Source organism: Haemaphysalis longicornis, unplaced genomic scaffold (genome assembly GCF_048455015.1).
Source record: "Haemaphysalis longicornis isolate Haplotype H1 unplaced genomic scaffold, Haemaphysalis longicornis Haplotype H1 scaffold_1, whole genome shotgun sequence".
In the NCBI taxonomy this organism is placed as follows: Eukaryota; Metazoa; Arthropoda; class Arachnida; order Ixodida; family Ixodidae; genus Haemaphysalis; species Haemaphysalis longicornis.
The window spans coordinates 234,684,463-234,700,010 of record NW_027526203.1 but is presented as its reverse complement, the minus strand read 5'-3'; the positions used below and the strand labels follow the sequence as shown (position 1 = coordinate 234,700,010).

The 15,548-nt window shown below is 46.2% G+C and overlaps 1 protein-coding gene across 1 annotated transcript in view; it reads left to right on the top strand.

Moving 5' to 3' along the window:
* Positions 1-11,722, top strand: part of LOC144142822 (uncharacterized) — a gene marked incomplete at its 5' end in the record, with an annotated part of 41,583 nt that extends 29,861 nt beyond the window's left edge. The window contains 2 exon segments of the mRNA XM_077674599.1: positions 1,210-1,431; positions 8,553-11,722. Coding sequence (XP_077530725.1) covers positions 1,210-1,431; positions 8,553-8,852 — 522 coding nt within the window.
* Positions 11,723-15,548: the final 3,826 nt, after the last annotated feature.

Here is a 15,548-nt window from a genome sequence, read left to right as displayed (position 1 = left end):
TTATGGCTTTTGTAGCCTTTCTCTCTGTGTCAAATTTTCCTACATTTCACAGAAATTGGTCAAAATGGCGTAACTTATCTGGCTTATTTTTATGAAGAAAATAAAACTACTTTCTCACAGTATAAGATTTGTCCGCTGTTTTCATTCCAAGTAAAAAATTTGTTTGGAAATACGCTACTGAATATATATATAGTAAATGTAAAATTAGCCTATATATGCCTAAACAAGGGTATCTGACACCTGTAAATGCCTAAATGACACTTTTCAGTGTCTATTATGGGCGCCTAAAACCTTGATTTTTGCATCTAAAGTCCCGGTCTCTACTTATGAGCATTACTGCACTACAATCAAATCGTGCATAAACCAAAGCACATGCACAACTTACCTTCTGGGTATCATTCTGGGTCCTCATATTTCGACACTTGAATCCTCTTCCAGCCCCAGCAATGAAGAGCCTTGCTGCTGCTGCTGCCGCACCTTGTTGTGGTTCTTCCAAATGGCAGACACGGTTGTGTTAGCGACGCCATACTTCTTTGCAATTGGCACCTTCTTCAGCCCACATTGGATGTCTTTGACAATGTTCTCCTTACTGTAGGAAGGGCAGGTGACATAGCAGCAGAATGCAGGCTAGAGAGTGCTGTGTAACTGGAGAAAGGTGATCTTTCTGTGTTTGCTAGCTGTCCACACATCACTGCTTGAGAGACACTGTGTTTCCAAGCCTTGCTGCCCACTTGCAGATTGTTCACCCGCCACGATGCCTCTACCCTCTACCTTCTTCACATGTACCGCTGAGTAAGGGGTTGGGGGAAATGTCTATACCCTTTTGTATTCTTCTGTCTAAGTCCGCAGCCTCCTCCACTGCCATTTCCGGTCCTGCTTTGCCTTGCCAGCCGTGTGGTGCACGTGTTGTGCGACCGTTTTTGCTTTTCTTTCTCTCTCTCGCCCGTTTCGGAGCGCTCATGCTTCTGCGGCCTTCGAACAGCGCTCTAGCTGCTCCGGCGACGAGCGAGCCCTTTGAAAAAACTCACTATAAGCGGTACTCTGCTTTGCACAGCCGCATTGTGAGCAGTATGCCCATGCATTACATTCTATGGGACGCAAACCAGTGGTCACTGAAAGCCGCGTTATACCCAGTCCTGCACTATATAAAACTTTTATGACCCGAGAGGCCCAGAGTGGTTGAGGATAGGGTGTCCTCGTGTGGTGCAGATTGGGCCCCCGCCGCGCTTCCTGGACCTGCTGTCGGGCGCCCCGGCTGTGGGCAAGACACCGTCCCCCGTGCCCCCATGCGGGGAGCCCTTTGAGCTGGGCAGCCTGGCCTGGCTGTCGGGGGGGCCCCCTGCTGCAACCAGCAGCCCCCCGCCCCCCACGCCCCCGCACCAGGCCAATTCCTCGTCCCCTTCGGCTACCACCAGCAACCTCCAGCTGCGGGTGAGCGTTGTGCGCGACTCGGTCTGGGGGCCCCTTTATGAGAGGCGTGCCGGCCTTTGCCTACGCGAGCGGCCTCCAGCGGTTGGTGGCACGCGTCGGGGTGCTGCTGCTAGATTCATTCTGCACACGCACATCGTGGGAGAAAATTTACAGAACATTAAAGGCTACTGTATCAAAAATATTTCTCTTTCTCAGAACCAACAGAATCCATATCAAAGTTGATTTAAAAGCTTCATCTGTTGAATTAGTTATTTATGTTACCCTCATGGCCAAAGCAAAGGCGTTATGAAGGGAAGTGGTTACAAAATAAGTAAAGAAACTAACAAATGCAGTGTAAGGCCCCTTTCAGATAAGATGGAACAAAGCATGGCTGGTCGACCTCTTCAATTCGCTTGAAATTTTTTTACCTCATTCCCGCATGTATGTAATGTGCGGATTCACAAATATTTTCGGCGGAAAAAATTTTGGCCGACTGGAAAAAAATTTGGAACCCACCCACGTGGACCCCGGCCGCTACCTGCCCATGCGCCACGGCCAAGTTTAGCGACGTCTACCAAAAAATATACTAATCAGGCGGGGATAGTAATTTTTATGCGTAATCTACGCCTGGTTTGCATTTCGCGCCCAAAATATCGTTGGCTAGAAAAACATATATTTTAATTTTTTTGTAATAAATTTCCAAATCTTGCTCAGAGCGCATTTTGTTCTGTACTTTGCGGGCCAGTATTATCGTAAGCAATAGTGCTAGAGCGTTCAGATTTGAGTGAGGGCTGCTCCTGGCAAGCATAAATAAGGGCTGTAATTATCGTGTCTATGCACGCTACGGTTAAAAAGTAAATAGCGCACAAGTGTGAAGAAAAACCTAAAACACTCAGAGTTCAGAGGCTTATTAAAAAAAAAACACTTCTTCGATTTTGCTGAAATTCTCCCCAGATGTTAACCTGTGAATGTACTTCAATGATCATTAAAAACACGTTGCATCATTTTGTTCCTGACGCGCCTACAGCGCGAGAAAAAAGCCTGGTCGGCCAGGTCCTGAGCTACGAAACAGTGAGAGCAACTTCCAGTGATTGTGCAGAAATTTGATAATTTTTTTGTACCAAAGGCAACGATTACTTATTGATAGTATTACAGAGAATTCAGAAGCGAAACTGAAATTTTTATGTGAATTTTGGAACGAAAATAAACATTCTGCGCACCGCTAAACGTGTACTCTTCGAAGAAAAAACGGAGGAACTCCAGATTCACGCGCATTTAAAAAAACGCTTCTTCGAGTTTTATGAAGCTTTCCACAGATATTTTCCTCCTAATTTACTTGTGTGAGCCCTGGAAATATCGTGCATCGTTCTAAGCACAGCGCGGATACAGTCGTGCGGTGGCGAAACCGCTGGAATGTATGGTGGTAAAACGCGCAATTTGAAGGTCTTCGGGTCTATTTTTATAGCTTCCTCTAGATTTCCCCAACCGCGGTCACTCTTTGTCTTACGTTATCAATGCCCTTTTTTTGTGCGCACTGCTGCCGTGATGCGCTATATTTGGTTCATATGATCAGCTATTTGACAAGGTGCACGCAGTCTTGTTTTTTAACTCGCCTGGACGTAACTTTCGTTCGCCTGAAATCAAAGGTTCAGCGGAAGCCCGTCCGGTCGGCAGTCACTTTAAAAACGGGTACCAGCTTCATGAGTTGCGAAAGAGCGACGTGCCTGAAACGCAATGGATATTCTCCACAACAGGGCACGGAAAAGATGCCTGCGACGGAGTTGGGGGAATCGTCAAACACCAGGCGACACTTTACAACCTAAGAGAACCACTAAGAAATGCGATTCAGACGACAAAAGACATGGTAACTGTGTTGTCTGAGAAGATCGAGGGCGTTCACTTCATATACCTCGAGGGGAACGAAGTTTCCAGCTATCGCGAAACAAAAAAGGAAGAATGGCGAACAGTGTGTGCCTTTCCCGGCATACAGTCCTGGCACGTGTGGTGTTTAAGGAAGTCATCAGAACCAGACATATGCGAACTATATGCAGCGCGGACTGTTTGTGCCCCTTTGAGGAAACTGTGAACATTGATGCAGCAAGCAACGTGTAAATAAACAGCTAGTAGCTGCACGGTATTAATGGGGTGCCGATGGAACGCTGTCATGTCAAACGTTGACTTCTTTAATGTCACTTGGCTATTCTATTCTCCTTATCTCAGAAGATATTCTGCCCTTTCTACAAAATAAATAAAGGAAATCTGCAGAAAGCCACAATCGTCGTTTTATGTCTCAGCTCCTTGTGACGAGCATGCTTGACAAGGCTCTTTTGCTTTTTCAGTGATCAAAATGATTAGAGTTTTTTTAATGGCTCACGCAAGTAAATTAGGAGGAAAATATCTGTGGAAAGCTTCATAAAACTGGAAGAAGCGTTTTTTTTAAATGCGCGTGAATCTGGAGTTCCTCCGTTCTTTCTTCGAAATGTAAACGTTTAGCGGTGCGCAGATTGTTTATTTTCGCTCCAAAATTCACATATAAATTTCAGTTTCGCTTCTGAATTCTCTGTAATACTATCAATAAGTAATCGTTTGCCTTTGGAACATACAAATTATCAAATGTCTGCACATTCACTGGAAGTTGCTCTCACTGTTTCGTAGCTCAGGATCTTGTGAAGACCTGGCCAACCAGGCTTTTTTCTCGCGCTGTAGGCGCGTCAGGAACAAAATGATGCAACATGTTTTTAATGATCATTGAAGTACATTCACAGGTTAACATCTGGGGAGAATTTCAGCAAAATCGAAGAAGTGTTTTTTTTTTTTAATAAGCCTCTGAACTCAGGGTGTTTTAGGTTTTTTTTCACACTTGTGTGCCATTTACTTTTTAACCATAATGTGCACAGACACGATATTTACGGCCCTTATTTGTGATTGCCAGGAGCAGCCCTCACTCAAATTTGAACGCTCTAGCTCTATTAGTTACGATAATACTGGCCCGCAAAGTACAGAACAAAATGCGCTCTGAGCAAGATTTGGACATTTATTACAAGAAATATATGTTTTTCTAGCCAACGATATTTGTGGGGCAAATTGTACACCAGGCGTAGATTAAGCATAAAAATTACCATTTCCGCCTGATTAGTATATTTTTTGGTAGACGTCGCTAAACTTGGCCGCGGCGCATGGGCAGGTAGCGGCCGGGGTCCACGCGGGTGGGTTCCAAATTTTTTTTCTGTCGGCCAAAATTTTTTACGCCGAAAATATTTGTGAATCCGCACATTACATACATGCGGGAATGAGGTAAAAAAATTTCAAGCGAATTGAAGAGGTCGACCAGCCATGCTTTGTTCCATCTTATCTGAAAGGGGCCGTAATGCGAATGAAAAAGAGGCATGATGTTGCTCATTATTATACAATATTAGCTAAGCATGTGTACAACAGTTGGTTATCAGCAATCATCAAAATGTCTCTGGGAAGATGGTTACATTCCGAGAACGATTGATGAAGTGACTTTGTGTGACTTGGATAAAAACCCGATGTGTGACAGTAATTTATGCACCTGGAAAGATACTGAAGCTTAGGGATCAGTTCATTGTGAAGTGTTTCATAATGATAAAGTTTATGAAACAAAGACAAGCAAAAAATCTTGGGTAGAATGATAGAGATAGAAGCCAGATGTTCGATTTTATGGGGTTGTGCTTGTGCCTCTGTTGTGACTAAAAAAAGTATGAATCAAGCGGTTATTCTGGACTAGCTTCTGTGCATTAAATAAGTATTTATGATGAGGGGTTCAAACAGGTTTAGCATACCCCAATTTTGATCATAATGTTTTTAACAGGATATAGAATTCTTGAAAAAAGTTTTGTTGTAATTGTCCTAACATGCAGTTAAGCATTCTTAATTATATGTTGAATGTGAAGTGACCAGGGTTGGAATAAGTTCTGTCTGTTTAAAAGCATCCACTTCAAGCAGGCCCTGATTTGCTGACTGTGGATGACACTGATGTGAGGCAAAACATAAGCAAGGTGGAACATAGCTTTCAGCTCACATGTCACAGGTCGTGCAACAGAAACTACATTGCAACTTCAAAGGAACCCTCAGCAGACGCTTTTGGAATGGGCACAACTCGAAGTTTTGCCCGACGTCGCATTATGTGGACTTTGATGCCCAGCGTTGCTGAGGGGCAAGAACGCAAACAACATTTTTTTTCTCCCACGCTTTGTGGTTCTTTGGACATTTAACGCCATCTGTTGACAGATGAAGGTTCCTGGTCTTGGAAATTGAAAAATAGAGGGCAGCACGTTCTTTTTTGCGTTAAAATACCAGACTTGTTTATGTGTGTTGACTTGCATCGAGCCTGGCTGCCCAGTGGGCTCGTGACAACTAAGTGAAATTGTGTAATTTAGTTGTTAGTACAAATGATAACAATACAAACATTAGGGTTATGGTCTCGACTTGAACAATAAAATGAGCCTGTAGATGCTGATCAAGGTAGCATTTTTGTTCAACTAATATATGGAGCAGCAAGTGCCCGGTGTTGCGTAGGGGCAACACATCATAGTGTCTGTCATAATAAACCTAATTTTTTCTGCCTTGGTATTTGTGACGTCTGGAGTCCTTTTAGATCATAAAAACGTTTTTGTGATCTTAAGCAAAAAAATTAGTTTTGGGCATCAAAGGGACGAAATTTCAAAGCTGGGATAACTATGTAAAAGGCTTCCTTTGTATATGGAGATATCTCCCAGCAAGTTTCAACAGTAACCGTTCAGTATAGTGTATTTTAAATCCATTTTAATCTTTGCGTGCACGAGGAGGCTCAAAATGGATGCCCTTTCGCAACTGGCATCAGCATGACACTATCCACCCCTCCTGGCCCCAAACTGCCAACGTGAGGCCTCCCGCGATGTGGCCAACGTGCTGGCTGCGGTTGCTGTGCACTGTTCCGCCATGTGTACACGTCACGGTTTTGGGAACACATAACGTCATGCTGCCCGGCACGTGGAGGTGGTGGAGACCGCGGCCGGTCTGGGCGCGCCGGTCTGGGCAGTGGTGCGACGAGAACGGTGACGTCACGAGCGCCCTCCTGTCATGGCGGCCGCTTTCATGTTTGTTTAGTCGGAACCGAAACTGACACAGATAAACAGTATGCCCATGCATTACATTCTATGGGACGCAAACCAGTGGTCACTGAAAGCCTGTCATGGCGAGCCGAGCCGAGCCGGCGAGCCGATGGTGAGCCGACATCAGTCGGCTCACCATCGACGAGGGTGACCACAAGTTCGCCCCCAAGAACTGAACAATGGAATTGGCTCCCACCCACCCTGTCGGTATCCCAAAGGTTTCCTTCTGTTCCTGCCTGTTCCTGCCTGTTCCTGTAAATAAATATTTACGCTGCTATCGACCATCTAATCTGCCATTCTATGATTAGTGGGCTTGTGGGCACTCATTGCAGTAAAAAAATACTTAGCGCAAAAATTTGTTGTCAGTGCTCCTTTAATTAAAGGGGCCATGCAGACAAAATACAAGAATCATGTGTTTCGTGAGGTCTTCGATGACGTATCCAGGGCAAGTACTAAAATGAACGGAACTTAAGTATGCGGGATAGGATCTGTAGCGAACACCGGATTGCCTTGTTTGCTGTCAGTCTGCCTAGGTGGCGCCACCATACCGCTTGGTACCGCTGTTCACCGTCGCTTGTTTTTTGACCGGATTTGTGCTTGAATAATGTTTGTTACAGTTGATAGTACTTGTTTCGTGAAACATTGGGTATGCTCGAGAAACAGAGTCACAGAAGACAATGTCACTTAACCCAGTTGGCCAGTGTAAACTCAACGTGCCGGACAGTTGTGCTGCTAAACTGGCATAGCGTGCGCAGTACGCTCCGGTGCTTCTATGTTTGCATGTGTGTTTGTGACCTAAATTGTCTACCTCACCATGGTTACTGCTATAAAAATAATATGCATTAAATTTAAGCGCAAATTAATAGATTGTTCTGCAAGCTTACAAGCCGTGCCTAACCTGCATTTGCTTGTGCTGGCCTCAACCAATCGCACAAGCTGCCCATAATAGTACGTCATAGGTTTTAGTGCGGAATATGAGCTAGTGGGTCGCGTGGCCATTCCCTTTTATCCTAATTATATACAGTAGCTTATTTAAAAGTGAAGTTTGCATGAAGTGGTGTCAGTGTTATTCTAGCGAGGCAATCTTTCGAATGAACTAAACTTGCATTTTGTCTGCATGGCCCCTTTAAGTTGCCATGTGTGAATACTTTTTTTTTAAATTTCGATTGAATAATACTTTATTCAATATTCCCCTGTATCAGTGTTTCAGTTTTGGGAGTATTGGACAGTAATGAGCAGCGATTGGTTAAAGGAGCCATGAAGAGAAAATACAACTTAGTTTAATTTGAAAGAACTAGGATTCAGTATCTCACTCAGCTCCATTACAGCCACAAAAGATGTTTTTGTAACAAAAAAGAGCAAGAAGTATTTAAAAACTTTAAAATTTTGCGCCACAGTGACGTGTTATGAGCAAGAATGACGTCATACGGGCCAACAATAAAACACAATTTTCAGTGCGTTAACTGCACCTTAGCATTCAAGTGATGCGGTCAGATGGGACTAGAGGCCCCATTACAGACGTCCAGTCATGTGTCGTCGTGACAAGTCAGTTAGGCGGCCGCCAATCGCACAAACAAGGTTCCGCGACGTCATAGAAAAGTTGCGGGAAATTGGCTAGGGGGTCACAACTGCTTCACACGTTTTCTTTAATATCTCCGTTATTTGTTCTAAGATTTCGATGATACTGGTATCATTGTTATCGGCACTAAGCAGTCTTTCTAATAAACCCAACTTGTATTTTGTCTTCATGGCTCCTTTAAGCTGCTTTTCCCCCATAAGAAGTGACAGGCTTAAATTTCTATGCAAGGCAAGTCTACACCCACTAAACTGGCTTTAGCAATAAATTAAATTAATTTACAGAAAAAAATTGTCATTATAGGAAGGCTAAACTTGCGGGGGTTCAACTGGCTTGGCGTTGGGTAAATCGTGTTGCTGTGTATAGCTCCTGGTCCACCCCCCTGTTTAGGGAGGTGAGGTCTCAGTGACTTGCCCCAAGGCTAAGCAGTGCGGGGGGGTTGCTTGCTGCAGCTGGACGACCTGAGCTTTGCGGGTGCCATGAAGGTGGGAGGCAGCGGGGAGGAGGAGGTGCGGGGTGGTGGCCGCTCCCCGTCGCGGCCGGGCCCCGGCAGCCTGCCCGAGCTGCCCGTCTTTGCCGACGGGGGCAGCAGCGCCTCCTCAGCATCGCCTCCCCCGTGGTCCGCCGGCGCGGGAGCAGGGGGAGGAGGAGGCCTGTTCCTGCGCCAGTTCAGCGCTCCTGTCAGCCGGCTGCCCGACATCAGTCGGCTCACCATCGACGAGGGTGACCACAAGTTCGCCCCCAAGAGCTGAACAATGGAATTGGCTCCCACCCAGCCTGTCGGTATCCCAAAGGTTTCCTTCTGTGGCTTCATGTAGCGCATTGCTCGCTGTCTCGGCTAACCGCTGTCAGTGGGGGCAGATGTTGCCTTTGTACTTACGGGAAATATAGTGCATCGCCATGACAGAAGTAGCGGCCTTCTGTTCATTGCCACACTTCCCACCGCCCGCCTGCTTTTCAGCTTTGTAGGGGTGTCGGCGCTTTCTTTTTTCCATCCTACCACCACTGGTACCGTAAGGAGCTACACCTGCAGGAGCCACATTTTATGGTGGCATTCACTGTGGCATAAACCTTGCCACTTGTGCTCCATTGCTGGTAGACAGCTTGGTTTCTTGCAGGGGCTACACTTGGACCTATTTTGCCATTTCCTGCCTGTGCAGCAGCTTTGTGCACTTGTCGGCATGCACTGTAAACGTCGGCAGTTCTGATTTGGTCTGTACCATGCACAATGATGCTGCCATCATCTGCAACTGACTCCTCATAGCAGAGGCAGCTGAGATAGTAGCATCGGATTGTTCCTGCCTTCACAATAGTTTCTCACATTGTCACAGGTGCTATGGTAAAAAATTGCCCTGGGAAACGTTCATGCATTGTCAGTATGAAACATAACTTTGCTCGTTACAACCTTGCAAAAGAAATGCGTGCCATATTTTAATAAATGGCGTACAATTTTTTGTTTTGTTATTGCTTGGGAACCCTGTTACATTTCCTGATTGTGCTATGCTGTTAGTTATAAAATTTATTGCTGACGATGTGGGTACTGCCTAATCTGCTGTGAGTGATATCTGATGTCCTTCATATTTATTTCATCTCGCACATATGTGAAGGTAGGGGTCGGGATAATGTTTGTTGCCAGTACTCATTTTGACAGTACTCAATCGGCCAGAGTCACACCTCTGAGGTCTCTTTGCATTGAACAAAATGCATATGTATTGGGTGTTGGCCCCATTTGTGGGGTGTAATATGACTGCACTGAATCTCCCTTCTTCTGTTCCTGCTCTTCGTCTTCTTCTTTTTTAAAAAATGCTGGCACAATGTCTATGCCTCCCTTTTCATTGACTTCAAGCTGCCACAATTGCACACAGACCTGGTTATAGTTGGCAAAATCACGTGGAAATGATCTTCTTACAATCTTAGTTAGGAACTGCGTAACAGCAGCTTCCCACAATGTCCTAAAAGGGCCCGTTGTTCTCCACTATGCGTATAAGGTTCACATGGATTCCACTACAACTCACTAGTAAACGGCAGCTTTAGTCCAAAAATGCCAGCTTTACTGGCAGGAAGGTCGTTTCTAATGTGCCCAGTGAATGAAAAGGGGATGCTTAGCATTATGACTTCAGCATCATTTCTGCTTTCTTCCTCCGCAAGCCTGCTCAGGTGATTGTTCATGATACCTAAACCTTGGCCCCAGAGTAGAAAGCATGTTGTCCACTTCAGTAAATACCCACTAAATTTACGCGGCCACCTGCACGTGAAGAGAACAGGAGCGTCCTGCCCCTTGTACAGGCGATACCTGTACAAGGGGCAGGTAGGGGAGAGATCCTGCAGTCTGCTCGAGAAAATTCCTCAGTGTGCCATGTGAACATCAATAGGACATATTTGACTTCAATTCAGTTGAGCTCAGGGACAGGCGTCTGCCATTTTGCCTCTGCTGTGTCTTCTTCAAATGTGTGGTAGCATATTATGCATGCCATCGCTACTAAAACTGGTATAGCACAGCTGACAATCAGCTTGATTTACGGGCACCTGGGAGCACTTTTTGCCAGGTAAAAATGTGCAGGGTGGGGGGCCCACAAATTTCAGAGTGCCCGTTTGTATTGAAAAGTGCCTGAAACTATCTTCAGAGTCTGCCTCGTAGCTATATAAGGTTCTTCAGATTGGAGGCTTACCTTGTGCATCTTTTTTTTTTATGTCTGGATATTGTCAGCCAAAGGTGATTGCAAATTCATCTTAGCACAATTGGCCATCTGCATGTTGGAGATATGTTGCAGATGGTCAATATGTTGCACTCGATGCCATTTCATTGCAACAGTGGCCCCATGGGGATCGCTTCTTGTGGCGGTCCTTAGGCTCATCCTGTCTACTGACATTCTGTGAAATTGTATCTGCCATGAAGTGCCATGTGAAGCTTGCCTCAATATGGCTTTCGCTTTCCCAGTCGGAGTAACGCCTTCCTACCAAGTGCCAAACATGGTTCCTGTGCCTATTGCCCTCTGCACTGGAGGGGTTTTGGTGCGTGCCAAAATGTCATCCCGTAAGCTTTGTGCTGACCGTGCCTTTTGCTGGAATAGGGTCAGTGAGCTGTTCTCCATTTGTTTGTAAAAACAGAACAAAAAAGGCCACATTAGCCCCACTTTTTTCCCCTTCAGCCCGAGGGGAAAGCAGGGAAATTGTGTGTGGTCTCTTCTGGTTTGATAAGTCTACCAACACCTGCCAGAGGTTATAACGATGTGAATCTCGCATAGTATTTGTGTGGCTTCAAGTTCCCCCTGGTAGAGCTCCACCAGGGCCAGCGTAAAGCTACATGGTTACGTGATTGTGTTCAGTCAGCAGGATTCGAAAATGATAATGTTTGTTTGGGAAAAGTGCCAAACATGGTTTTGTGGATAACTTGGCTTCTGTTTTATTATTATTTATTTTTTGTATTTGTTTATTCTGAGTAGCCTGCAACAGATTTGGTTTGAGCTCTTTTCTTGCAAGTGTCTTGTTCCCCCTACACGTCACTGCTTCCAGCTTGTTGCCATTGCATAAAACATTGCAGTCTGCCAAATTGGTCACTCTTTTTACAAGGTTGTTTTGGTAGACTGGCCTCTGTATTACTCACCAAGATGAGGGGGTCACATCTCACACATTCCTGAGTCTCGATAGCCAGCCACTCAAAGTTCTAGTGCACCCCTCATGCTTTCAGAATTGAGCCTGTTGAACTCACGTTGATGTGTGCGTTTTTTGTGTGTGTTTTCACATCCATTACATATACTGTACCCTTGTGCCATCATGTAGATAGACACATTTTTAAGTTCCTGATTATTCTCAAGTAAGTTACGTCGTCGTACTTACATCGAAGGCATTGTGTGTTGTGCAGGCATTCGGTGCACGGCAGTCTGTTACACCAAATACTCTTTGTCACAGTCCCATTGCACCTTCCTTACTTGCACAAATTTATACCTGTGATCGTAGCAAAAATATGAACAAGTCACCCAGCAAAGGATGCGTTGGCTTGGATAGTTACGACTTGTGTATCGCTTCAATGTCAGCATGTGGCATTGTTTTGCCTGGACAGTTAACACTGTGTGTGGCACTACAGGTGGAATTAACGTATTTCTTTGTTTGAAGCCCCCTTCCCCCCGGAAGTGCTGGTTGTTTGCTGTCTGTAATAATACATCGATGTGGTGCTCTTGCTAGGCCAAGGGTTTGCTGAGGAAGGATTTGTAGGTGATAAAGCCTGTGCATGGGTATGCGAAGAACATACCATAAAATCCCGAGAGATAGCCCACCTAAGATCGAGAGCAAATCGAGTGAAAATATGACGGGGGCTAACTTTCGGTGTGCAGTAAAAAAAAGTTGAGAAATGTATCGCAGCCAAAGAACGAACACGCGTTTATTAGGACTGTATTCATTCGTCGTCAAAACCGTCGAACAAACAGTTGCTCTCAGTGTCAAACAAAAGGTCGACCACCTCCTCACGCACGGAATTCGACTTGGTTGGCAGGGCAGCAGAAGGAGGGATCGCCGAAACGAGCCGCTCATGAAGCTCTCCGTCTTCTGATCCATCGAGGGCTGTTGATATACCGCACCTTTTCAGGTTCCTGTGACCTGTGACCTGTTATCGCACCCTACCCACGCTAGCTAACCTCGTTTCCACGGGCGTCATCCCCGGCTGGGATGATGCTATTGTCAGGGGTGGGCTATTTAAGGTGTTTTTGAAAAAAAATGGAAAATCGTGCCAAAAGCAGTGGTGGGTTATTTTTCGGGGTAGGGGCATCTCTCGGGATTTTACGGTAGATGTTTTTCCAATTTCTTCAATTTATGCACTATACGTTCTAAAAAGTGCACTTTTTTCAGTGCGCAGTATGATAGGAAGTACAAATGCAAAAAAATCTGGCATTAACATGTTACGTGACAGAATTGACACAAACCATGGTTGAAGGTGAAGAGATGAGGTGAAGAGGTGAAGAGATTTATCTACACGATGTTGGCCATGAGAGGGAGCCTGCGGAGGCTGCTCTCTGCACACAGTTTTGACTTCATTGGAGGTTGGTACTGCAACACCATGTTCCACTGCCTTCGTCGTCGTCTTGTCGTTACGTAGCCCCCCCTTCAACCATCCCGGACAACACCGCATTAGCCAGGAGAGTGGAGTTAGAATGAAAGATGGGTGAGAGAGAGAGAGAGAAGGAACTTTATTGTAAAACCGCCGACTGTGCAAGGGCCCCTGCACTAGTTTTTATGGGTGCAGTGCATCGCACCAAGGCAATGCAGTGTCCTCTGCTAGGCATCACAGTTCTTGTAGGGAGGGGTTCTGGGTCAGTCGGGGGGCGGCTTCCCATGACAAGGTTGAGGGGATGTGGGTGATGATGGGGTGTAGGCACTTGCGCTGCATATAGGATGAGGATAACCGATGAAAGAAAGAGTCCTTGACGCCACAGATGAGGATGATAGTCTTGGTGCGGACTGACCGCGGAACAGCAATGCCTGTCAAAGCAAGGGGGAAATGTCGGAGGCCCTTGCAGACGTGCCAGAGAACTGGGAACGGAAAGGGCATCGTAAAGTCGCAGCTGGTCAGTTCTCAGCTGGTCTGGACAAGTCCTGCCGAATCATAATCTGAGGGGAGGGAGGGAGGGAGGGAGGGAGGGAGGGAGGGAGGGAGGGAGGGAGGGCTAACGATGAAATACGGAAAGAACAGTGGGGAATCCAAAACAGCCAAGGTAACCAAAAGAGAGGCAAGGCAGATTGAAACGAATAAATGGAGGGAAAAAATGGAAGCTAAAACGTCATTAGAGATGTACAGGGCTGAGAAGATGAACATCAGAAAGGAAAATTTCTACGATAATTCCCAGGGCAGTGCTTTGCTTTTTGAGGCTAGAGCAGGTTGCCTGCGAACTAAGAGTTTTGTGGGGAAGTATTCACAAAATGATGGGGTATGTGTGGTCTGCGGAAAAGAAACAGAAACTATGCGGCACATAGTGTTAGAATGTGAGGGTGTCCATCCAAATCTACATGAAGGGAATATTGGGCTTCCAGAAGCCCTAGGATTTAAGGGTATCACAGAGGAAGTTAACTTCAAGGCTGTCGAGGGGACGAAAAGATGATTAGAATGCTGGTGGACGAAAAGCAGAGAGGGGAATATTGCCTAGGACACTTACCACCTTTAACAGGGAAAAGAAAGTATTTCGGGCCTAATAAGCGTTAGTGCCTGCCCTAAGCAGTGCTAGTATTAAACCAAGAGTGTAAAACATGGTTATATTAGTCCTTTTTGGTAAGATGACATGTCATCACCCCGCTTCAAAAGGGAAACCAATAGGAATCATCATCATCATCATCGGAGGGAGGGAGAGAGAGAGAGCATTTTTCTTTGCCCTTCTATAAAGACCTCTGCATTGCTAGGGTGGGACTCCTGTTACCAGTCATCCCCGAGCCCTGTCTTAATGTGTTGGAGGAGGGCCTCCCAGAACTCTTCTGCAAGTGTCCTGTGAGTGTTCTATAAGTGGTAAAGAGGAGGCCAACTGTCTGATTGAGTGTAGGTCCCAGCTGATAATCTTCGTGCGGTTGTGGAGAGCAAATTTGGGCTGTTTCTTGGGAAGTGGGGGGGGGTCAAGCCATTCTGTGTAAGTGCCAGGGGAAGGGAGTCAATAAATGTGTGCCTTGTTTGCGCTATCCTACTTGTAGTGTTGGTTGTTAGGGCACCCGTGCCCACAGTGTGGGCAGCTAGGGCATTGGCTAGGGTGGCCAGGTTTATCTTGTATGTAGTGGAGGGTGTTGGGGAGGGGGGGGGGGGGGGGGGGGTAGGGCACCTGCTTGGGCTCTGAGGATGCAGCTTGTCTTTGATTGGGGCCAAGAGATAGGGGGGTGCAGTGCCGAGCTGAACCAGCTCTGGGTGCTTGGCTTTTTTTCAGCATGGCTCAGGTGTCGGTTGTGTTCCTCTGGCAGCGCAATTGGAGGCTCGGACTCGTGGAAGAGAGTTTTGTGCGCGAGTTGGTGAGCTGTCACATTGCCTGGTGTTTGTTGATGGCAGCAGACACGGCAAAGTTCAACTGGTCAATCCAGTTGGGAGGTTGTGTGTTTCGAAAGCATTGCTTAGGTGCTTGGATATTTCATTGTGGCAGAAGAGGCGGCTCGCATCCTGGCTGTCAGTCCATATTAGCAGTTTTCTCTGGCCGGTGAAGTTCATACGGCATCTGTCATAGCTAGTTCTCCAACGTAATCAGGATTTTGAATCCCCAGGAAGCAACGGGCGCTTTGCCATTCCCCTAGTGTGTGGTGGTAGCAGCTATACTGTCTACTGATACAGCAGCATTCGCGTAGACTGGAATGCCGCCCTGGTCTATCTTCTGCACTATTAAATGTAGGGTGGCATGCGCTCTGTGGGCTTCATGCGCATTGTCATCGTTCACACTCGTGTGGCGGGAGAAGTCAGAATTGGCAGGTAGGCCTAAGGTGGGGGTTCTTTA